Here is a 25,017-nt window from a genome sequence, read left to right as displayed (position 1 = left end):
GTAGATTGTGGAATGTAATATAATATGAATTCTGTACAATTAAAACTTTGGCAACTCAGTATTACTAATGATATCACTGTAGTATAAACTCTGTTACAAATTGTCTTTATATGTTTCTACTTTCAAATGAGATAAATTCAGGATTAATTGGTGAAAAAGTCTAAATTATTGGTTAAATGAAATGAAGGTTTAATAATTTTAAGATCATATTATAAAGCATGCCACTACTAGGTAGGCAGATATTTCTAAGATTCTCTCCTACAGGATCATAATGATAACTCATTTTGAGTTGGTATCAAATCCTTAGAGGGCTATTATCCTTAGGTGCTATTTTTAGTTATTCAAAGAAGACAAACTATAATTTTTTTCCAGCATATTTTTTCCATAGTTACTTTTACTATATAAAGTTACTGTATAACTTTTATCTTAGGTATAACAGTTTCATATGAAATCCTTATCTATTTTTAATGATATTTTGATGCTTATTAAGTTATAGCAATTCATAGCTTACTGGGAAAAGAAATTTTAAAAGCTTTACACATTTTGTCTTTTTATTATTTCCCTGTTCAATTCATTAAGAACATGAATGGTATTACATGATATAAACTATGATTTGATATAATACTATTTATCAACTGTTTTTAAATTTTAAAAACAGATGGCTCACTTAGTACTCCCAAATAAAAGATAATTAATATAATAAAATACACGTAATTGAAGAACAAAAGTGGATAACAAACACATGGACAGTGTTCATTACTGGTATTTCCTTAGTGAATGTGGTTTGTAAAATTCTGATATACCCCATCACACTTTAACTTGTTACAGCATTTAAAAATGGGCAAGTAGACCAAATGTTCCTAAGATACTTCTTAGCAGAAAACAATCTAAAGTAGCAGCATTTTTATTAAACTACAAAAATATTTTGATATTTATGATTGTACGGTTTATAAAGAACAATTTAGGGTATAGTTCTACTGTAGTGTGATAATTAATGATACTCTAAGTAGGAGACCATCTTTTTCAAACTTCATTTGTAGTGCATTGGAGGACTGGAAATTTAAATTGGCAGCTTATAACAAGATTTTAAATTCTATTTTATTAAGCTGAAAGGAATAGGTGGGATTAAAACAAAATATCATATAAAGAGGTTATCAATAAAACTTTTTAAATATATACAATATGTATATGCATACATAAACATATACTCACAGTATACATATGTATATATATTACATGTGTATATGTATATTAATGCAGTATATATAAGTATGTACACAGAAACAAATTTATACATAAAATATCTAAGTCTGAGTACAGGATCACAGTATTTACTATGGGTCTTGGTCATCAAAGTTTGAAAGACACCGAGAAAGAAATTGATTTTATTCTTGTGTTAGGATATATGAAAGGACGGTTAGTTAATAACTAACTATGTGAAGTCCATTTAGCTCTTAAAAATAAGTTGAAGGCTACAAAAATATATCTAATCTGAGAAATATTGGGTTGATTAACAGTAACCTAAATGATGCTGAAGGATAAAGCAGAACAAAATATTTCTGACTCAAGACATGGAGAACATTAAATACTAGCGAAAAAAAAAAAGGAATTCTCAAACACAAGGAGTCACCTCACATCCAGAAGTATTTTTGTGGAAGAAGCATTGGTACTAACCATATTCTATTGCAGCTTTGAGCAATGCTTCAGCGTGAGTGGAGCCAAATGCATTGCGAACAAATCGTCTCCTTCGACGAAGATCATCTTCCCAGTAATCCAAACGCCAGAAATCATGCAATTGGCTAAGAGTAGAGGGGAAAAAAGTAATCCCTATTAATAACAATGCATAACTGGAAATACATTTTTCTATAAAATTGAAGTTATTTTGTTGGTCTCATTGAAAAATTAAGATAATTTTGGAGATACTTATATTTTACACTTGTATTTGTGTATATATATACATATATATATATTTCCTCTACAAGTGAAAAAGACTTAAAATAATAACATTCTCATATTTCAGGTATTATACCACTCAGCTCTGCTTTTTATTTTTTAAAACTTTCTTCTTTCTACTAAAAGCATTAATCATGTGGAGTTTAGTAACAAAGGCAACATCAAATTACAAGTAGTAATGGTACAGTTTGCTTTCTTTTACACTGTTTTTAACAAGGGTTGTAAATCACGGAATAGACCTCACTATAAATAGTTTACAATTTAATGACCATGGTTTCTTAGTAGGCTGAATTAAGAAGTATAAAATATTGCCCACTTGGATTTGGTGGAAAAATGATTAAAATAATGTGCTGAAATATTCATTGAAATAATTCCCCGCTGCCCACAGCAACCTGAGAAAAATGCAATTTTATCCATTATTAATAATACTGAATTAGAGCTGCAAAAATTTCCAGTATGTGGTAATTGTCTTGGTAAATTGTTATTCTAATGCTAATAGAGTTCTTGGATGATTCTACAGCTTTCAACTAATATAAACCATTAATAGCCACGGCCAACATTGGCCCATCACTGTCTTTTATACTCTAAACCAATACTAAAAATCCAAGAGATATTTCAGAAATGATGGAAATAGCCCATTATATAGCCAATGAAACATTTCATCATACAATTTTTGTTTTCAATTTATTTTCAATAAACATTAGTAATAAATACCACTGCTTAAGACGTCAATTTTTCTGCATCTAGTAGTGGAGTAATACACTCGAAAGATAATATTCTAATTTTCCAGAGCAGCACTATTCATAAAAACATATAAAATACTTTCCTAGAAGATTTCATTTCATTATTTTGATATTTTACTGTAGAAGAACACTTTAAGTCTGATTAAGGCAGGACCTATGTATGTTTTGCTCATCATTATATTTCTAGCACAATGTCTCGCCCACAGTATGTTTTAACTAAATATTCATTGAATTAATGAAAACATTTTTTTAATTTCAAAAAAAAGCTATGGATTTTTTCAATGTATGGCCATTGAGAAAAATAATTTCATTTTGAAAAGCATTTTAGATTTTATGGCTATATAATTTTGTTATCTATAACTTCATTATAAAACCCGATAGTATAAAGGGCATATAAAAAGAACTAAAATTGTAAGTCTTTGAAGTATGCTTTAATGCACTTATTTTTCCTGTACATCATAATTATAACTTAATTCTTCTGTTAAATAATGATTACTTGATGAATAATAGTAATAAATAGTATATCTAATTTAAAATAGGATGATTTCTGTCCTTACAAATACAAACTAATCCCAGTAATTTAAGGAAGACCATGCTAAAATCATGCTATATTGATTTTCATTAAGATTATGTTAAAATTAAGTCACTGAATTCACCAAAAGTGGTCAGAGAGCTAATGTTATCTAAAATTTCTAACCATAGACATACTCTTCCCTATTCTTCTGTAAGGGCAGCTGAACAGTTCTGGAAAGAGTATATAAAACAAACATAAGAAGACTCTGAAGACCTGAAACCCCATACAAATTCTAGAAGACAACACTGGAAAAACTCTTCTAGACATTGGCTTAGGCAAAGACTTCATGACCAAGAACCCAGAAGTAAATGCAACAAAAAGAAGGATAAATAGATGGGACTTAATTAAACTAAAAAGCTTCCTTTTGCACAGCAAAAGAAATAATCAGTAGAGTAAACAGACAACCCATAAAGTGGGAGAAAATTTTCATAATCTATACATTGGGCAAAAGGAATCCAAACAAATCAGCAAGAACAAAACAAACAATCCCATCGAAAAGTGGGCTAAGGACATGAATAGACAATTTTCAAAATAAGATAGACAAATGGCCAACAAACCTATGAAAGAATGCTCAATATCATTAATTATCAGAGAAATGCAAATTAAAACCACAATGCAATACCACCACGCTCCTCCAAGAATGAACATAATCAAAAAATTCAAAAAAAAATGTTGGTGTGGATGTGCTGAGAATGTAAACATTTTACACTGTTGGTGGGAATGTAAAGTGGTATACCCACAATGAAAAACAGTGTGGAGATTCCTTCAAGAACTAAAAGTAGAGCTACCATTTGATCCAGCAATGCCACTCCTGGGTATCTACTCAGAGGAAAAGAAGTCATTATACAAAAAAGACACTTGCACATGCATGTTTATAGCAGCACAATTTGCAATTGCAAAAATACAAAACCAGCCCAAATACCCACCAATCAGTGAGTGGATAAAGAAAATGTGTGTACACACACACACACACACACACACACAAGTTGGGGACTCAGGGGAAAGGGTGGGAGGTGGGTGAGAAATAAAAGACTACACATTGGGTATAGGGTACACTGCTCAGGTGATGGATGCACCAAAATCTCAGAAGTCACCACTTAAATAACCTATTCACATAACCAAATACCGCCTGTTCCCCAGAAACCTATTAAAATAGATTTTAAAAAAGAGAAGACTGAAAGGTGAGAAAAGGCAGACTGGTTAAGGACCCCAGGACCTAAGGAACAACATATTGATGAGTTGTTTTTGTTTCATATATCCCACACTTGGAGGCAAAGAGGCCAACAGCCCAGATAGAACACTGAGTACAAACAGACAAACAAAAAGCCCCAGCAAAAGCCTGCTCCCTCTAGTCAAAAGATCAAAAAAACAGCAGTTTAGCAAGATAGAAAACTTTCAGACAACTGCTATACTCCAGCCAAACATCACAGAAAAATTGTGTCCCCACCTGACCTACACCAGCAAAGGATGGGTGTGAAACCCAGACATGTACCCTCATGAAGGTGTAATGAGACACCCAACACCCTTGCTGGGTGGTATCAGAGAACACCAAGTCGACAGCCAGGACTTCATCTCTGCTGGCTGGTAACAAGGTGCCCCACTCACATAGAGTCAGTGGAGACCATGTGGAGAGGTTGGATTTCCACCTCCCATGAGACAGTAATGGGGCATCCCTCCCCCTCCCCACTGGGGAAGTGTCAGAGTAAGCCTACTGCAGAGTCAGGACTTTCACTGCTGACAAACAGCAATGAGGCCAGCCCACCAGTGGACATCACATGGGGACAGGGAACTCCCACCCCCATCAAGCAGTAAAGAAGAGCCTCCGACTCACTGGGTTTCAATGGAGGCCAAGTGAAGAACTTGGATTTCTACCACCATCTAGCAGATATAAGGCAGTGTCCCCACTTCCAGATGAAGCAATGTTACAGAAAGTCTAAATAGAAGGTTTAAATAAAATAAATTATCTCAGAAAAAAATAAGAAAAGGTCCAGGTTTCAATCTAAAATCACTTGTCATATCAAGAACCTGGAAAATCTCCAAGGGAATGTAAAAAGATCACCCCAAAATGCCAACATCGAAATGGCAGAGAATTTAAAACAGCCATGATTGAAAATATACTTCAATACGCAATTATGAAAATGCTTGAAATGAATGAAAAAAATACCCTTAGCAAAGAAATAGAAACTCTCAGAAAAGAAACAGAAGATGTAAATAAAGAAGAAACAAACGGAAGTTTTTGAACTGACAAATATAATAACCAAAATAAAGGCTCAGTAGTTGTGCTCAACAGCAGAACAGAAGGAACAGAGGGAGGAATCACTTAATTGGAAGACAGGATAATAGAAATTATGCAAACTGAATAACAGAAGGAAATAGAGGAAAAAGTGAACAGAGCCTTAGGGATCTGTGGAGCATAACATTTAGCATTTGTGTCACTGGAATCCTAGAAGGAGAGGAGAAAGTCGGCAGAGCCGAAACAATGTCCAAAAAAATAATGGCGGGTGGGGGAGGAGCCAAGATGGCTGAATAGGAACAGCTCCGGTCTACAGCTCCCAGCGTGAGCAATGCAGAAGATGGGTGATTTCTGCATTTCCAACTGAGGTACCGGCTTCATCTCACTGGGGTGTGCCAGACAGTGGGTGCAGGACAGTGGGTGCAGTGGACCGTGTGCGAGCCAAAGCAGGGCGAGGCATTGCCTCACCTGGGAAGCGCAAGGGGTCAGGGAATTCCCTTTCCTAGTCAAAGAAATGGGTGACAGATGGCACCTGGAAAATCGGGTCACTCCCACCCTAATACTGCGCTTTCCCAATGGGCTTAAAAAACGGCACACGAGGAGATTATATCCCGCACATGGCTCAGAGGGTCCTACGCCCATAGAGTCTCGCTCATTGCTAGCACAGCAGTCTGAGATCAAACTGCAAGGCGGCAGCGAGACTGGGGAAGGGGCGCCTGCCATTGCTGAGAATTGATTAGGTAAACAAAGCAGCGGGGAAGCTCGAACTGGGTGGAGCCCACCACAGCTCAAGGAGGCCTGCCTGCCTCTGTAGGCTCCACCTCTGGGGGCAGGGCACAGACAAACAAAAAGACAGCAGTAACCTCTGCAGACTTAAATGTCCCTATCTGACAGCTTTGAAGAGAGTAGTGGTTCCCCCAGCACACACATTGAGATCTGAGAACGGGCAGACTGCCTCCTCAAGTGGGTCCCTGACCCCCGAGTAGCCTAACTGGGAGGCACCCCCCAGTAGGGGCGGACTGACACCTCACACGGCCGGGTACTCCTCTGAGACAAAACTTTCAGAGGAACGATTCGGCAGCAGCATTTGCAGTTCACCAATATCCGCTGTTCTGCAGCCACTGCTGCTGATACCCAGGCAAACAGGGTCTGGGGTGGACCTCTAGCAAACTCCAACAGACCTGCAGCTGAGGGTCCTGTCTGTTAGAAGGAAAACTAACAAACAGGAAGGACATCCACACCAAAAACCCATCTGTACGTCACCATCATCAAAGACCAAAGGTAGATAAAACCACAAAGATGGGGAAAAAACAGAGCAGAAAAACTGGAAACTCTAAAAATCAGAGTGCTTCTCCTCCTCCAAAGGAACGCAGCTCCTCACCAGCAACGGAACAAAGCTGGACGGAGAATGACTTTGACAAGTTGAGAGAAGAAGGCTTCAGACGATCAAATTACTCTGAGCTATAGGAGGAAGTTCTAACCAATAGCAAAGAAGTTAAAGACTTTGAAAAAAAATTAGATGAATGGCTAACTAGAATAACCAATGCAGAGAAGTCCTTAAAGGACCTGATGGAGCTGAAAACCATGGCACGAGAACTACGTGACGAATGCAGAAGCCTCAGTAGCCGATGCGATCAACTGGAAGAAAGCGATGGAAGATGAAATGAATGAAATGAAGCGAGAAGAGAAGTTTAGAGAAAAAAGAATAAAAAGAAACGAACAAAGCCTCCAAGAAATACGGGACTATGTGAAAAGACCAAATCTACGTCTGATTGGTGTACCTGAAAGTGATGGGGAGAATGGAACCAAGTTGGAAAACACTCTGCAGGATATTATCCAGGAGAACTTCCCCAACCTAGCAAGGCAGGCCAACATTCAAATTCAGGAAATACAGAGACCGCCACAAAGATACTCCTCGAGAAGAGCAACTCCAAGACACATAATTGTCAGATTCACCAAAGTGGAAATGAAGGAAAAAATGTTAAGGGCAGCCAGAGAGAAAGGTCGGGTTACCCACAAAGGGAAGCCCATCAGACTAACAGCTGATCTCTTGGCAGAAACTCTACAAGCCAGAAGAGAGTGGGGGCCAATATTCAACATTCTTAAAGAAAAGAATTTTCAACCCAGAATTTCATATCCAGCCAAACTAAGCTTCATAAGTGAAGGAGAAATAAAAAACTTTACAAACAAGCAAATGCTGAGAGATTTTGTCACCACCAGGCCTGCCCTAAAAGAGCTCCTGAAGGAAGCACTAAACATGGGAAGGAACAACCGGCAGCAGCCACTGCAAAAACATGCCAAATTGTAATGACCATCGAGGCTAGGAAGAAACTGCATCAACTAACGAGCAAAATAGCCAGCTGACATCATAATGACAGGATCAAATTCACACATAACGATATTAACTTTGAATGTAAATGGGCTAAATGCTCCAATTAAAAGAGACAAACTGGCAAATTGGATAAAGAGTCAAGACCCATCAATGTGCTGTATTCAGAAAACCCATCTCATGTGCAGAGACACACATAGGCTCAAAATAAAGGGATGGAGAAAGATCTACCAAGCAAATGGAAAACAGAAAAAGCCAGGGGTTGCAATCCTGGTCTCTGATAAAACAGACTTTAAACCAACAAAGATCAAAAGTGACAAAGAAGGCCATTACATAATGGTAAAGGGATCAATTCAACAAGAAGAGCTAACTGTCCTAAATATAGATGCACCCAATACAGGAGGCACCCAGATTCATAAAGCAAGTCCTTAGAGACCTAGAAAGAGACTTAGACTCCCACACAATAATAATGGGAGACTTTAACACCCCACTATCAACATTAGACAGATCAACGAGACAGAAAGCTAACAAGGATATCCAGGAACCGAACTCAGCTCTGCACCAAGAGGACCTAATAGACATCTACAGAACTCTCCACCCCAGATCAACAGACTATACATTCTTTTCAGCACCACACCACACCTATTCCAAAATTGACCACATAGTTGGAAGTAAAGCACTCCTCAGCAAATGTAAAAGAACAGAAATTATAACAAACTGTCTCTCAGACCACAGTGCAGTCAAACTAGAACTCAGGATTAAGAAACTCACTCAAAACCACTCAACTACATGGAAACGGAACAACCTGCTCCTGAATGACTACTGGGTAAATAATGAAATGAAGGCATAAATAAAGATGTTCTTTGAAACCAACGAGAACAAAGACACAACATAGCAGAATCTCTGGGACACATTCAAAGCAGTGTGTAGAGGGAAATTTATAGCACTAAATGCCCACAAGAGTAAACAGGAAAGATCTAAAATTGACACCCTAACATCACAATTAAAAGAACTAGAGAAGCAAGAGTAAACACATTCAAAAGCTAGCAGAAGGCAAGAAATAACTAAGATCAGAGCAGAACTAAAGGAAATAGAGACACAAAAAACCCTTCAAAAAATCAATGAATCCAGGAGCTAGTTTTTTGAAAATATCAACAAAATTGATAGACCACTAGCAAGACTAACAAAGAAGAAAAGAGAGAAGAATCAAATAGATGCAATAAAAAACGATAAAGGGGATATCACCACCGATCCCACAGAAATACAATCTACCATCAGAGAATACTATAAACACCTCTATGCAAATAAACTAGAAAACCTAGAAGAAATGGATGAATTCCTCGACACATACACCCTCCCAAGACTAGCCCAGGAAGAAGTTGAATCTCTGAATAGACCAGTAACAGGCTCTGAAATTGAGGCAATAATCAATAGCTTACCAACCAAAAAAAAGTCCAGGACCAGATGGATTCACAGCCGAATTCTACCAGAGGTACAAGGAGGAGCTGGTACCATTCCTTCTGAAACTATTCCAATCAACAGAAAAAGAGGGAATCCTCCCTAACTCATTTTATGAGGCCAGCATCATCCTGATACCAAAGCCTGGCAGAGACACAACCAAAAAAGAGAATTTTAGACCAATATCCTTGATGAACATTGATGCAAAAATCCTCAATAAAATACTGGCAAACCGAATCCAGCAGCACATCAAAAAGCTCATCCCCCATGATCAAGTGCGCTTCATCCCTGGGATGCAAGGCTGGTTCAACATACGCAAATCAATAAATGTAATCCAGCATATAAACAGAACCAAAGACAAAAACCACAAGATTATCTCAATAGATGCAGAAAAGGCCTTTGACAAAATTCAATAACCTTCATGCTAAAAACTCTCAATAAATTAGGTATTGATGGGACGTATCTCAAAATAATAAGAGCTATCTAAGACAAACCCACAGCCAATATCATACTGAATGGGCAAAAACTGGAAGCGTTCCCTTTGAAAACTTGCACAAGACAGGGATGCCCTCTCTCACCACTCCTATTCAACAATGTGTTGGAAGTTCTGGCCAGGGCAATCAGGCAGGAGAAGGAAATAAAGGTATTCGATTAGGAAAAGAGGAAGTCAAATTGTCCCTGTTTGTAGATGACATGATTGTATATCTAGAAAATCCCATGGTCTCAGCCCAAAATCTCCTTAAGCTGATAAGCAACTTCAGCAAAGTCTCAGGATACAAAATCAATCTGCAGAAATCACAAGCATTCTTACACACCAATAACAGAGAAACAGAGAGCCAAATCATGAGTGAACTCCCATTCACAATTGCTTCAAAGAGAATAAAATACCTAGGAATCCAACTTACAAGGGATATGAAGGGCCTCTTCAAGGAGAACTACAAACCACTGCTCAATGAAATAAAAGAGGATACAAACAAATGGAAGAACATTCCATACTCATGGGTAGGAAGAATCAATATCGTGAAAATGGCCATACCGCCCAAGGTAATTTATAGATTCAATGCCATCCCCATCAAGCTACCAATGACTTTCTTCACAGAATTGGAAAAAACTACTTTAAAGTTCATATGGAACCAAAAAAGAGCCCACATCGCCAAGTCAATCCTAAGCCAAAAGAACAAAGCTGGAGGCATCACGCTACCTGACTTCAAACTATACTACAAGGCTACAGTAACCAAAACAGCATGGTACTGGTACCAAAACAGAGACATAGAAAAATGGAACAGAACAGAGCCCTCAGAAATAATGCCACATATCTACAATTATCTGATCTTTGACAAATCTGACAAAAACAAGAAATGGGGAAAGGATTCCCTATTTAATAAATGGTGCTGGGAAAACTGGCTAGCCATATGTGGAAAGCTGAAACTGGATCCCTTCCTTACACCTTATACAAAAATTAATTCAAGATGGATTAAAGACTTAAATGTTAGACCTAAAACCATAAAATCCCTAGAAGAAAACCTAGGCAATACCATTCAGGACATAGGCACGGGCAAGGACTTCATGTCTAAAACATCAAAAGCAATGGCAACAAAAGCCAAAATTGACAAATGGGATCTAATTAAACTAAAGAGCTTCTGCACAGCAAAAGAAACTACCATCAGAGTGAACAGGCAACCTACAGAATGGGAGAAAATTTTTGCAACCTACTCATCTGACAAAGGGCTAATATCCAGAATCTACAATGAACTCAAACAAATTTACAAGACAAAAACAAACAACCCCATCAACAAGTGGGCAAAGGATATGAACAGACACTTCTCAAAAGAAGACATTTATGCAGCCAAAAGACACATGAAAAAATGCTCATCATCACTGGCCATCAGAGAAATGCAAATCAAAACCACAATGAGATACCATCTCACACCAGTTAGAATGGCGATCATTAAAAAGTCAGGAAACAACAGGTCCTAGAGAGGATGTGGAGAAATAGGAACACTTTTACACTGTTGGTGGGACTGTAAACTAGTTCAACCGTTGTGGAAGACAGTGTGGCGATTCCTCAGGGATCTAGAACTAGAAATACCATTTGACCCAGCCATCCCATTACAGGGTATATACCCAAAGGATTATAAATCATGCTGCTATAAAGACACATGCACACATATGTTAATTGTGGCACTATTCACAATAGCAAAGACTTGGAACCAACCCAAATGTCCAACAACGATAGACTGGATTAAGAAAACGTGGCACATATACACCATGGAATACTATGCAGCCGTAAAAAAGGATGAGTTCATGTCCTTTGTAGGGTCATGGATGAAACTGGAAGCCATCATTCGCAGCAGACTATCGCAAGGACAAAAAACCAAACACCGCATGTTCTCACTCATAGGTGGGAACTGAACAATGAGAACACATGGACACAGGAAGGGGAACATCACACACTGGGGACTGTTGTGGGGTGGGGGGAGGGGAGAAGGATAGCATTAGGAGGTATACCTGATGCTAAATGACGAGTTAATGGGTGCAGCACACCAGCATGGCACATGTATACATATGTAACAAAGCTGCACGTTGTGCACATGTACCCTAAAACTTAAAGTATAATAATAATAAAATTAAAAAAAAAGATGCTCTGCATGTGAAAGAACGAAGAATCTAAAAAAAAAACAAAACAAACAAACAAAAAAATGGCGGAAAACTTTCTAAATGTGGCAAAAACATAAATGTACAGATTTAAGTAGCTTACTGAACTCTAAACATGATAAATCCAAGGAAGTTCATGCTAAGACACATCATAATTAAATTTCTGAAAACTGAGGGCAAAGAAAGTCTAAAGAGCAGCCAGAGAAAAGTGGCATCTCATCTGCAGAAGTAAAACAGAATGACAATATATTTTACATCAGAAACAATGATGACCAGAGGAAGTGGCAAAATATTTTTTAGGTGCTAAAAGAGAAGAACCGTCAACCCCAAATCCTATAGCCAGTGATGACACCTCCAGAAATAACAAGTGAAGATATCTTTAGATGAAGTAAAAAACAGAATATTTATTGCCATCAGAGCTAGTCTAAAAGAAAGGCTATAGGCAGTCCTGTAAACATGAGAGAAGTAATAGAAGAAACACTGAAACATTAGGAAGAAAGAACACAATAAGCAAAATATGACTATCTATAATAGGCTTTCCTTTTCCTCCTGAGTTTTCTAAATTATATTTTACTGTTGAAACAAAAATTGTAGCACTGATGTGGTTCTAAGTATATTTACTGGTAATATTTAAGGTAACTATATTATAAATGGGGGAAGGCAAAGGGATGTGAAAGGACGTAAAGTGTCTATATTTCACATGGACTGACAGAATGTTAGCATCAGTAGACTGATAAGGCTATGCATAAAAAATGTAATACTTAGAGCAAACACTAAAAAAGCTACACAAAGGGATATACTAAGAAACATAGATAAATCAAAACAGAATTCTAAAAAATGACCAAGTCACCCACAGGAAGGCAGAAAAAATAAATAACCCTTGATTTAAAAAAGAATTCTCGAGGGAAAACCTCGATTTAAACCCTTGATTTAAAAAAGAATACAGAACTGAATGAAAATCACAATAAAAAATATCAACACTTGTTGGACACAAGTAAAGTAGAACTGAGAGGGTAATCTATAGTACTAAATGCATATATTAGAAAAGAAGAAACATTTAAAATCAGTAACCTAAATTCTCACCTTAAGAACACATAAAAGGCAAGTAGTAGAAAGGAAACAATAAAAAAAGCAGAAATCAATAAAAATCAGTGAAACTGAAAACAGAAAAACAACAGAGAAAAATTAACAAAACAAAGAGCTGTTTCTTTGAAAAAAATCAATAACACTGACACACCTCTAAAAAGACTGACAAAGTAAAAAAGAGTAGACACAAATTACCAATATCAGGAATGAAAAAGGGGATATCACTAGTGACTCTGAAGACATCAAAAGAAGGAGTGGATACTGTGAAAGACTCTACACACATAAATTTGGCAGCTTAGAAGAAATGGACCAAAAAACATGAATGACCACAACTCACCCAATGTGAAAAAGATAATATGAACAACTCTGTAACAATTAAAGAAATTTAAGATGTTTACTCCTCTTTCCCCAAATCTCCAGGCCGAGATAGTTTCACTGAAGAATTTTATTAAACATTTAAAGAAGAATTAACTCCAATTATACATAATCTCTTCCAGAAAACAGAAGAGGAAGAAATATTTCTCAATAATTATTATAGCTAACATCACCCTGATACAAAAACCAAAAACAGTACAAAAGAAGAAAACTATAGACCAATATCCATCCTTTATATAGACAAAAAAATCCTTAAGAATCAATGTAGTGCATTACATTAACAGCTGAAGAAGAAAAATCACATGATCATATTAGTCATTATAAAAGGTATTTGACAAAATTTAGCAATGATTCACAATTTTAGAAAAGTTCAGGAAAACAGGAATAAAAGGCAATTTCTTCAACTCGATAAAAGTGTCTACAAAAAACTTTAGCTAACTTTATACTTAAGAGTGAAAGACTGAATGTTCTCCACCTAAAACTGGGAATAAGGCAAAGATGTCTGCTGTTACCACTCTTACTCAACAGAGTACTGAAATTTCTAGCCAATGCAGTAAGGCAAAAGAGAGGAAATAAGAGGAATATAAATAGAAAAAGAGGAAATAAAATTGTCCCTATATGCAGATAACATGACTGTCTATGTAAAAAATCATGCAAAATCTGTCAGACACTCCTAGAACTAAGGACTGAGTTAAGCAAGGTCACAAGATATAAGATAGACACACAAATAATAATTGTATTTCTATACACTAGCAGTGAATATGTGGACACAAAAAATTATAATCACTAAATGGAAAGATAATGGGCTATATACCCTACTATACTGTGGGACCTGATGGAGGAGTTCTATTACTTTTTTAGACTGCACCTCAGGTTATTCTGGGTTTTGGTCCTTCTGATATCTATCTCAGAGCTTTGTGTTGTTCCTTGGCACTTCTGTGCTCTTCTTTTCATGTTTTTCGGGGGGTGGGGGTAGATATTAACCCAACATTCACATTATTTTAAAATGTGGCACTCATCATTAACCAATGGATGAGTTTTACAGATTCACAAAACTCCTGAAATGGTCTACAAAATTTTATGGGATATGTACATACGTATTTTTGAGGGAGAAGTCTAGAGTTTTATTACATTTTTCCAAAAGCAGTTTCTAATAAAGAAATGTTCAGAAACACTGTTATTAGTATGGTTTCTGTCCAAAATTCATATGTTGAAATCCTTACCTCCAAGGTGATGGTATGATGTGCTGGGGCTTTTGGGAAAGTAATTAGGTCATGAAAGAAAAGCCCTTGTGAATGGGATTAGTGCCCTTATAAAATAGGCACAAGGGAGCCTGTTCGTCACTTCCATCATGTGAGGACACAGGGAGAAGGCACTGTTCTATGAACCAGGAGGTGGGGCCCTCACCAAACACCAAATCTACCGGTATTTTGATCCTGGACTTCTCACTTCTAGAACTGCGAGAAATAAATTTCTGTTGTTCATAAGCTACCTAGTTTATGGAACAGGTTAAGCATCTCTAATCTGAAAATCCAAAATGTTCCAAAACCCAAAACTTTTTGAGTGCTGACATGATGCCATAAGTGGAAAATTCCACATATAAGTACTTAACACAAACCGTGTTTCATGTACAAAATTATTAAAAATATTGTATAAAATCTTCAGGCTATGTGTATAAGGTATATATATGAAACATAGACAATTGTTTTTAAACTTGGGTCCCATCCCCAAGATATCTCATTATGTATATGCAAATATTCCAAAATCTGGAAAAAATCCTAAATCCAAAACACTCTGGCCCCAACACTCTGGATGGAGAAAGATCTACCAAGCAAATGGAAAACAAAACAAAGCAGGTGTTGCAATCCTAGTCTCTGATAAAACAGACTTTAAACCAACAAAGATAAAAAAAAGAGACAAAGAAGGTCATTACATAATGGTAAAGGGACCAATTCAACAAGAAGAGCTAACTATCCTAAATATATATGCACTGCACCCAAAACAGGAGCACCCAGATTCATAAAGCAAGTCCTTAGAGACCTACAAAGAGACTTAAACTCCCACACAATAATAACGGGAGACTTTAACACCCCACTGTGTACATTAGACAGATCAACGAGACAGAAAGTTAACAAGGATATCCAGGAATTGAACTCAGCTCTGCACCAAGAGGACCTAATAGACATCTACAGAACTCTCCACCCCACATCAATAGAATATGCATTCTTCTCAGCACCACATCACACCTATTCCAAAACTGATCACATAGTTGGAAGTAAAGCACTCCTCAGCAAATGTAAAAGAACAGAAATTAAAACAAACTATCTCTCAGACCACAGTGCAATCAAACTAGAACTCAGGATTAAAGAAACTCACTCAAAACCACTCAACTACATGGAAACGGAACAACCTGCTCCTGAATGACTACTGGGTACATAACAAAATGAAGGCAGAAATAAAATGTTCTTTGAAACCAATGAGAACAAAGACACAACATAGCAGAATCTCGGGGACACATTTAAAGCGGTGTGTAGAGGGAAATTTATAGCACTAAATGCCCACAAGAGAAGGCAGGAAAGATCTAAAATTGACACCCTAACATCACAATTAAAAGAACTAGAGAAGCAAGAGTAAACACATTCAAAAGCTAGCAGAAGGAAGAAATAACTAAGATCAGAGCAGAACTGAAGGAAATAGAGACACAAAAAACCCTTCAAAAAATTAATGAATCCAGGAGCTGGTTTTCTGAAAAGATCAACAAAATTGATAGACTGCTAGCAAGACTAATAAAGAAGAAAAGAGAGAAGAATCAAATAGACATAATAAAAATGATAAAGGGGACATCACCACTGATCCCACAGAAATACAAACTACCATCAGAGAACACTGTAAACACCTCTACACAAATAAACTAGAAAATCTAGAAGAAATAGATAAATTCCTGAACACATACACCCTCCCAAGACTAAACCAGGAAGAAGTTCAATCCCTGAATAGACCAATAACAGGTTCTGAAATTGAGGCAATAATTAATAGCCTACCAACCAAAAAAGTCCAGGACCAGACAGATTCACAGCTGAATTCTACTAGAGGTACAAGGAGGAGCTGGTAATATTCCTTCTGAAACTATTCCAATCAATAGAAAAAGAGGGAATCCTCCCTAATTCATTTTATGAGGCCAACATCATCCTGATACTAAAGCCTGGCAGACACACAACAAAAAAAAAAGAGAATTTTAGATCAATATCCTTGATGAACATCGATGCAAAAATCCTCAATAAAATACTGGCAAGCCAAATCCAGCAGTACATCAAAAAGCTTATCCCCCATGATCAAGTTGGCTTCATCCCTGGGATGCAAGGCTGGTTCAACATACCCAAATTAATAAATGTAATCCATCATATAAACAGAACCAAAGACAAAAACCACATGATTATCTCAATAGATGCTGAAAAGGCCTTTGACAAAATTCAACAGCTAAAAACTCTCACTAAAGTAGGTATTGATGGGACGTGTCTCAAAATTAGAGCAATTTATGACGTGTTTCAAAATAATAAGATCATTCACTATCATACTGAATGGGCAAAAACTGGAAGCACTTCCTTTGAAAACTGGCACAAGACAGGGATGCGCTCTCTCACCACTCCTATTCGATATAGTATTAGAAGTTCTGGCCAGGGCAATCAGGCAAGAGAAAGAAATAAAGGGTATTCAATTAGGAAAAGAGGAAGTCAAATTGTCCCTGTTTGCAGATGACATCATTGTATATTTAGAAAACCCCATCATCTCAGCCCAAAATCTTCTTAAGCTGATAAGCAACTTCAGCAAAGTCTCAGGATACAAAATCAATCTGCAAAAATCACAAGCATTCCTATACACCAATAACAAACAAACAGAGAGCCAAATCATGAGTGAACTCCCATTCACAATTGCTTCAAAGATAATAAAATACCTAGGAATCCAACTTACAAGGGATGTGAAGGACCTCAAGGAGAACTACAAACCACTGCTCAATGAAATAAAAGAGGACACAAACGAATGGAAGAACATTTCATGCTCATGGATAGGAAGAATCAGTATCATGAAAATGGCCATACTGCCCAAGGTAATTTATAGATTCAATGCCATCCCCATCAAGCTACCAATGACTTTTTTCACAGAATTGGAAAAAACTACTTTAAAGTTCATATGGAACCAAAAAAGAGCCAAGTCAAGAATAAAGCTGGAGGCATCACGCTACCTGACTTCAAACTATACTACAAGGCTACAGTAACCAAAACAGCATGGTACTGGTACCAAAACAGAGACATAGACCAATGGAACAGAATAGAGCCCCTGGAAATAATACCATACATCTACAACTATCTGATCTTTGACAAATCTGACAAGAACAAGAAATAGGGAAAGGATTCCCTATTTAATAAATGGTGCTGGGAAAACTGGCTAGCCATATGCAGAAAGCTGAAACTGGATCCCTTCCTCACATCTTATACAAAAATTAATTCAAGATGGATTAAAGACTTAAATGTTAGACCTAAAACCATAAAAACCCTAGAAGAAAACCTAGGCAATACCATTCAGGACATAGGCATGGGCAAGGACTTCATGACTTAAACACCAAAAGCAATGGCAACAAAAGCCAAAATTGACAAATGGGATCTAATTAAACTAAAGAGCTTCTGCACAGCAAAAGAAACTACCATCAGAGTGAACAGGCAACCTATAGAATGGGAGAAAACTTTTGCAATCTACTCATCTGACAAAGGGCTAATATCCAGAATCTACAAAGAACTTAAACAAATTTACAAGACAAAAACAAACAACCCCATCAACAAGTGGGCAAAGGATATGAACAGACACTTCTCAAAAGAAGACATTTATGCAGCCAAAAGACACATGAAAAAATGCTCATCATCACTGGCCATCAGAGAAATGCAAATCAAAACCACAATGAGATACCATCTCACACCAGTTAGAATGGCAATCATTGAATCAAGTCAGGAAACAACAGGTGCTGGAGAGGATGTGGAGAAATAGGAACACTTTTACACTGTTGGTAGGACTGTAAACTAGTTCAACCATTGTGGAAGACAGTGTGGCGATTCCTCAAGGATCTAGAACTAGAAATACCATTTGACCCAGCCATCCCATTACTGGGCATATTCCCAAAGGATTATAAATCATGCTGCTATAAAGATACATGCACATGTATGTTTATTGTGGCACTATTCACAATAGCAAAGACTTGGAACCAACCCAAATGTCCATCAATGATAGACTGGATTAAGAAAATGTGGCACATATACACCATGGAATACTATGCAGCCATAAACAAGGATGAGTTCATGTCCTTTGTAGTGACATGGATGAAGCCGGAAACCATCATTCTGAGCAAACTATCGCAAGGACCGAAAACCAACCACCACATGTTCTCACTCATAGGTGGGAATTAAACAATGACAACAGTGAGACACAGGGTGGGGACCATCACACACTGGGGCCCGTCGTGAGGTTGGGGGAGGGAGGAGGGATAGCTTTAGTAGATATACCTAATGTAAATGACGAGTTAACGAGTGCAGCACACCAACATGGCACATGTATACACATGTAACAAACCTGCATGTTGTGCACATGTACCCCAGAACTTAAAGTATAATAAAAAAAGAGTAACTGTAGATGTGACTATTATTAATAATTTGTAAGCATGATCAAAACTTCATGTTATCCTATGATATGCCTATTTAGTCAGTATATTCTGATTGCTCTAAGAGTTTCAACGAATGTCCTCAGTTTGGTATATAAAAGCATTTCTTTTCATGAAGAAGGGCTAACTTAGATTTCCTGTATTTGGAGAGTACCCAGTTGAACAGACAGGAGCCACTTATGCTACTGTCTCCACAGTTGCGTGGTTAGTCATGCTACACCGAAGTCTGTTTGGATTTGCTAGCTTATACTTTTATTATCTCATGTATGATACCTCCAGTGTCAACTAGGAAGGTGAGTGTGGTATCATATGCTTTCTTTTCATTTGTTTATTTTTTGTTCTTTATAACTTTGTGCCATTAATGACTAAATTATACAGAAACATTGAGCATCATATATATATTTTGTTCATGAGTGTTGCTATATGAGAACAGTGTACTACTGCAAGAAAAGAACGTATGAACAATCAATAATTAATGAAGGGAAGATTTCCAGTTAGGTTGTATTATGATAATTAATATTACTATTGATATAATGATGTTCATTAGCTGGAACTTGGTGTTATTTTTAGATAAATAGGGTTTAGGTACTCATAGTTTCCTCAATAAAATTTTTGATAATTGCATTTTCAGCTTATGAGCATGTACTTGATTTTCCTTAAAGCCTCCTGGCCCCTCAGGAATGGTTCCCCTTGATAAGCTACAGAGAAACCTGAATTTACCTGGTGAAGCACTACTGAACATTAATTGATTATTTAATACGTAGTAACAAAAACTATCCAATGGAACAGAGGAAAGAGTGAAGTAAACAAAGGAATATTTTACTAAATACACACATAAAATACATAAGAAACAGAATTTCCCTTTGGCTACAAGAGTTAAGTGGTAATCACTGAGGTCAGGACTTCTGTGCACGAATTCTAATCCTACCAAGATTAAACAAAAACATAAGTACTGAGAGTTACAAATGGTTATCCTCTCCTTCAATACACATTTTAAAATTGTACTTTTCTATCACTTTGAACTTAATCATGTTGATGTGACCTCCTCCAGCTAATAAAATGTGAGCAGAAGTGAGACATTTCCAGACAAAAACTTTAAGAGCTATTATATAATTAGTAATATTCCCTTCCTACCACTTTAGTGATCAAGAAAATAGGCCAATATTTACTGAGAGCTTATTGTGTTTAGGTACCTTTCTAAATATTGTACACATATCTACTCACTACTCAACTACTTTTCATTAATCCCTTTGAGATAGGTACTATTATTAATTCATTGTACAGATGAAGAAATGGAAGCACAGAGTGGTTAAGTAATGTGCCCAAGATCATACAACTAGCTGGTGGCAGAATGTGTCCTCAGGCAGTCTGACTTCCTTGCTTATGCTGCACCGCTTTTAACTGCAAGGAAAGCAACCAAGAAAATGGACTATCTTAAGAATACTACATTGACAGCACCAGCATAGCTGTTTCCTGCCTCTCTAAAACCAGTACTAAATACTCTGGATAAACAGTGATAACTATGATATACATAGAGTACTGTATGTGTAATGTCTATGTTCATTCATTAGAACAAACACTTACTGTACAAATCTATGAGCCAAGCCACAGACTAAATACGAGGTATGCATACTAGGTAAATATCAGCATGATTCTAGCCTTTGTGCAGCTTTCAGTCTATTTCATAATAAAAACAACTTATAGTTAAAATTTTTGCCAAATTGAAGGAAAGAGGTGAGACAAAGTAATGAAAATGGGGGAACCCACTTGCTGCCCAGGTGAATGTATAAGTATATATATGAGAAATCACTAATGAAACATGATTACAAAATATGTTGAAAAGACACAGTCTATATTTACTGGCACTGTTCTCCACCATAAGAAAGGTCAGCGCCCTTTTACTTAACATGTCTTGTGTCCTGTTGGATGTATTCCCAGTGATATATAGTACCGCAATGCTGTGGGTTTGTGCATGCATGTGTGCACACACACAAAATCTCTTACCTATAATATATATCTATACACATACTAGCGGACTTCAAAAAGTTCATGGAAAATGTGTATTATGAAAACATTATGCATGGATTTCAAATTTTTTGCACCAAAATAAACTTGTACTAACTTGCTACATGTCTGAACAGGATATAGTTTAAGGGACTAAGAAGGGTAAGACATCAGTTTGAACAAAACCCTCTCTGAGCAATGTAAGTGCCGCTAAAACTGAACTAAGAACAAGTACCAAATTTATGGTAAAGTTTCGGTGGAAGAATGATAAAATCATTGATGGTTAAAAAAACATGGGAACAATTAAAGAAATCAGAAGTTTACAAATAAAAAACTTGTATTGTCCCCCTTCTTTTCACAGGTGTTGATGGATGACTTTTTAAAGAGACAAGCCAAATGTGGTGGCTCATGCCTGTAATCCTTGCACTTTGGGAGGCTGAGATGGGAGGATTGCTTGAGCTCAAGAGTTCAAGATCAGCCTGGATAACATGGTATGACCCTTTATCTACAAAAACTAAAAAACAACAACAACAACAAAAAAAAACAAAAAACAAAAACATTAGCAGGGCATGGTGGCACATGTCTGTGGTCCCAGCTATTCAGGAGGCGAGGCAGGAGGATAGCTTGTGTCCAGGAGGTCAAGGTTTACAATGAGGTGTGTTTGCACCACTGCACTCTAGCCTGGGCAACAGAGTACAACTCTGTCTTTAAAAAAAAAAAAAAAAAAAAGAAGAAGAGACAAGACAGTGTTGAAGATGAAGCCTGCAGAGGCAGAGGCAAATCATCTACAACAATTTATCAAAAAAAGTAATCTTGCTTGTACCCTAATTGAAGAGGACCAATTGGACATAATAACCAATACTGTAGAAATCTCAACTGGTTCGGCTTACAAATTCTAACTGAGAAATTAAAGTTAAGCAAACTTTCCACTGGATGGGTGCCAAAATCAATGCACCCATATCGGCTGCATATGAGAGCAGAGCTTTCAACAGAAATTTTAAACAAGTAGGATAAAGACCTTTAAGTATTTCTTTGAACAACTGTAACAGGAGATAAAACTTACTATCCTAAAAACAAAGCACAATCAAAAAAATGGCTACCAAGAGGTAGAAGTGGTCCAGTCAAAGCAAAAGAGAACTGGTCAAGAGCAAAGGTCATGGTAACAGTTTTGTGGGATGCTCAAGGCATTATGCTTGCTGACTTTCTGGAGAACCAAAGAATGATAATATCTGATTATTATGAGAGTGTGTTGAGAAAGTCAGCTAAAGCTTTAGCACAAAAATGCCCAGGAAAGCTTCATCAGAGAGTCCTCTGACTTGATAATGTTCCTGCTCATTCCCCTTATCAAATAAGTGCAATTTTCAAAGAGTTTCTATGGGAAATCAGCAGGAGTGCATCATGCAGTCTTGATTTGGCTCCTTGTAACTTCTTTTTTGCAGTCTTGATTTGGCTCCTTGTAACTTCTTTTTGTTTCCTAATCTTAAAAAGTTTGTAAAGGGTACCCTTTTCTTCAGTTAATAATGTAAAAAAAACTGTACTGACATGTTAAATTCCAAGACCCTCAGTTCTTTAGGGATGGACTAAATGGCTGGTATCACTTACAAAAGTGTCCTGAACTTGATGGTATTTATGTTGAGGGATAAAGTTTATATGTCTTTATTCCTATCTTTTAATGCCATTTTTCTGTGAACCTTCTGAAGTCCCCTCTTACATCTGATATATATCTTAAGCCATTACTACTATTCTGACTCTTGCCTATGTATTATTTCAGGGTCTTCTTTCTCTGACACTCTTCCATTCCCCCTTTCCTAGGGTTGTGTATTATTATCTGGTTATTATATCAATTTACATTGCAAATTAATTGGTGAAGTTCTTGAAAAATGCATCCTTCCTGCCTTTACGAAGTATACTCTCATATTCTGACACTGTAAAGCTATGGCTCAGATAGTCAAATCCTAGTTTTTAGTTCAATGTTTTAAAGCCAGACTAATTTGTTCCTTCTCCATGTGATTGCTAAACATGGAAGGAAAGATAGGATTCTATAATCAGAATTGTAAATACATCACTGAGCTGCATTTCAACTTTTTGTTTATATCCCCATTTATTTCCATGCATATCAGTAGGATATAGTTATTATTAATGATGATTCTTGATAAATTCTCTGAAACATTTTGGATTCAACTAGAGGAAGACAGTAATAAATGCCAGTATCAAATCAAGAAGATCCCCCACTAATAATAATGAAACTTTAGGCAAAAAAGCATGAATATAATTAAAGTATAGGTTAGATGGTATAAGCTATACTTAATAATTAGAAAAGTTTATTATCAACCAAATCAAATAAAGACATGAAAAAAGAAAGTGGATAGGAAAGTAACATTTTGTCTAAAATTTTAATTCCAGTATGTGTTGCTTTTACTGAGTTACTACTTTGTTAAGCTGCGGCCCTCTCTACACTTCCCCCTTTGTAGTTTCTGCTACCTTCTGCCTTCCTTTTCCCCTGTATTGCTCACTGCAGCAATAATATATTTTACTTCTTGGCATCACTTTTACTCCAAATTTACTTATTTATCAGAAAGAGAAAAAGGTAGAACCATTTGGTTAAAGTATGATAACTTATTATTAGTTACATAATATGAAAAATAAAACATCTAGGCATAAAATATACTATGCAAGTAAACTCTTCACTTACAGTGAACTTTGAAATATCATGTTAATGTTACACAGTAGTTTTTTTTTACCTTTTAAGTTCAGGGGTACTTGTGCAGGTTTGTTACATGGGTAAACTTGTGTCATGGGGGTTTGTTGTACAGATTATTTCATCATCCAAGTATTAAGCCTAGTACCCACCAGTTATTTTTCCTGATTCTCTCTGTTCTCCCACCCTCCACTCTCACATAGGCCCCAGTGTGTGTCATTTCCCTCTATGTGTCATGTGTTCTCATCATTTAGCTTCCATTTACAAGTGAGAACATGTGGTGTTTCATTTTGTGTGCCTGTTAGTTTGCTAAGATAATGGCCTCCAGCTCTATCGAAGTCCCCGCGAAGGACAGGATCTCATTCTTTTTCATGGAAGCATAGTACTCCATGGTGTATATGTACCACATTTTCTTTATCCAGGCTATCATTGATGGGTATTTAGGTTGATTCCATATCTTTCCTATTGTGAATAGTGCTGCAATGAACATACACATGCATGTGTCTTTATAACAGAATGATTTATATTCCTTTGGGTGTATACCCAGTAATGGGATTGCTGGATCTAATGGTATTTCTGTCTTCAGGTTTTTCAGGAATTGCCACACTGCCTTCCACAATGGTTGAACTGACTTACACTCCCACAATGTACAAGTGTTCCTTTTTCTCCACTACCTCACCAGCATCTGTTGTTTTTGACTTTTTAATTATAGCCATATTCTGACAGGTGTGAGATGGTGTCTCCTTGTGGTATTGATTTGCATTTCTCCTAAGATCAGTGATGTTGAACTTTTTTTCATATGATTATTGGCTACATATATGTCTTCTTTTGAAAAGTGTTCATGTTCTTTCCCACTTTTTAATTGGGTTGTTTGTTTTTTGCTTGTAAATTTGTTTAAGTTCCTAAAAGATACTGGATGAGACCTTTGTCAGATGCATAGTTTGCAAAAATTTTCTTCCATTCTGTAAGTTGTCTGTTTAGTCTATTGATATTTTCTTCTGCTGTGTAGAAGCTCTTTAAACAGATCCCATTTGTCAATATTTGCTTTTGTTGGAAATACTTTGGTGTCTTCGTCATGAAATCTTTGCCCATGCCTATGTCCTGAATGGTATTGCCTAGGCTATCTTCCAGGGTTTTTATAGTTTTGGGTTTTACGTTTAAGTCTTTAATCCATCTTGAGTTTATTTTTGTGTATGGTATAAGGA

The 25,017-nt window shown here is 36.7% G+C and overlaps 1 protein-coding gene across 3 annotated transcripts in view; it reads right to left on the bottom strand.

Annotated features, from left to right (window-relative positions):
- The window catches only part of NBEA (neurobeachin), a 707,824-nt gene that overhangs the window by 236,839 nt on the left and 445,968 nt on the right, over window positions 1-25,017 (bottom strand). For all 3 annotated transcript variants that reach the window (XM_008952234.4, XM_008952238.4, XM_063595707.1), the window contains exon 38: window positions 1,675-1,799. In XM_008952234.4, the coding sequence (XP_008950482.4) occupies window positions 1,675-1,799 (125 nt within the window). The remainder of the gene's footprint in view (window positions 1-1,674; window positions 1,800-25,017) is intronic.

Source organism: Pan paniscus, chromosome 14 (assembly GCF_029289425.2).
Source record: "Pan paniscus chromosome 14, NHGRI_mPanPan1-v2.0_pri, whole genome shotgun sequence".
NCBI classification, from domain to species: Eukaryota; Metazoa; Chordata; class Mammalia; order Primates; family Hominidae; genus Pan; species Pan paniscus.
This window is presented reverse-complemented; position numbering and strand designations above follow the sequence as displayed.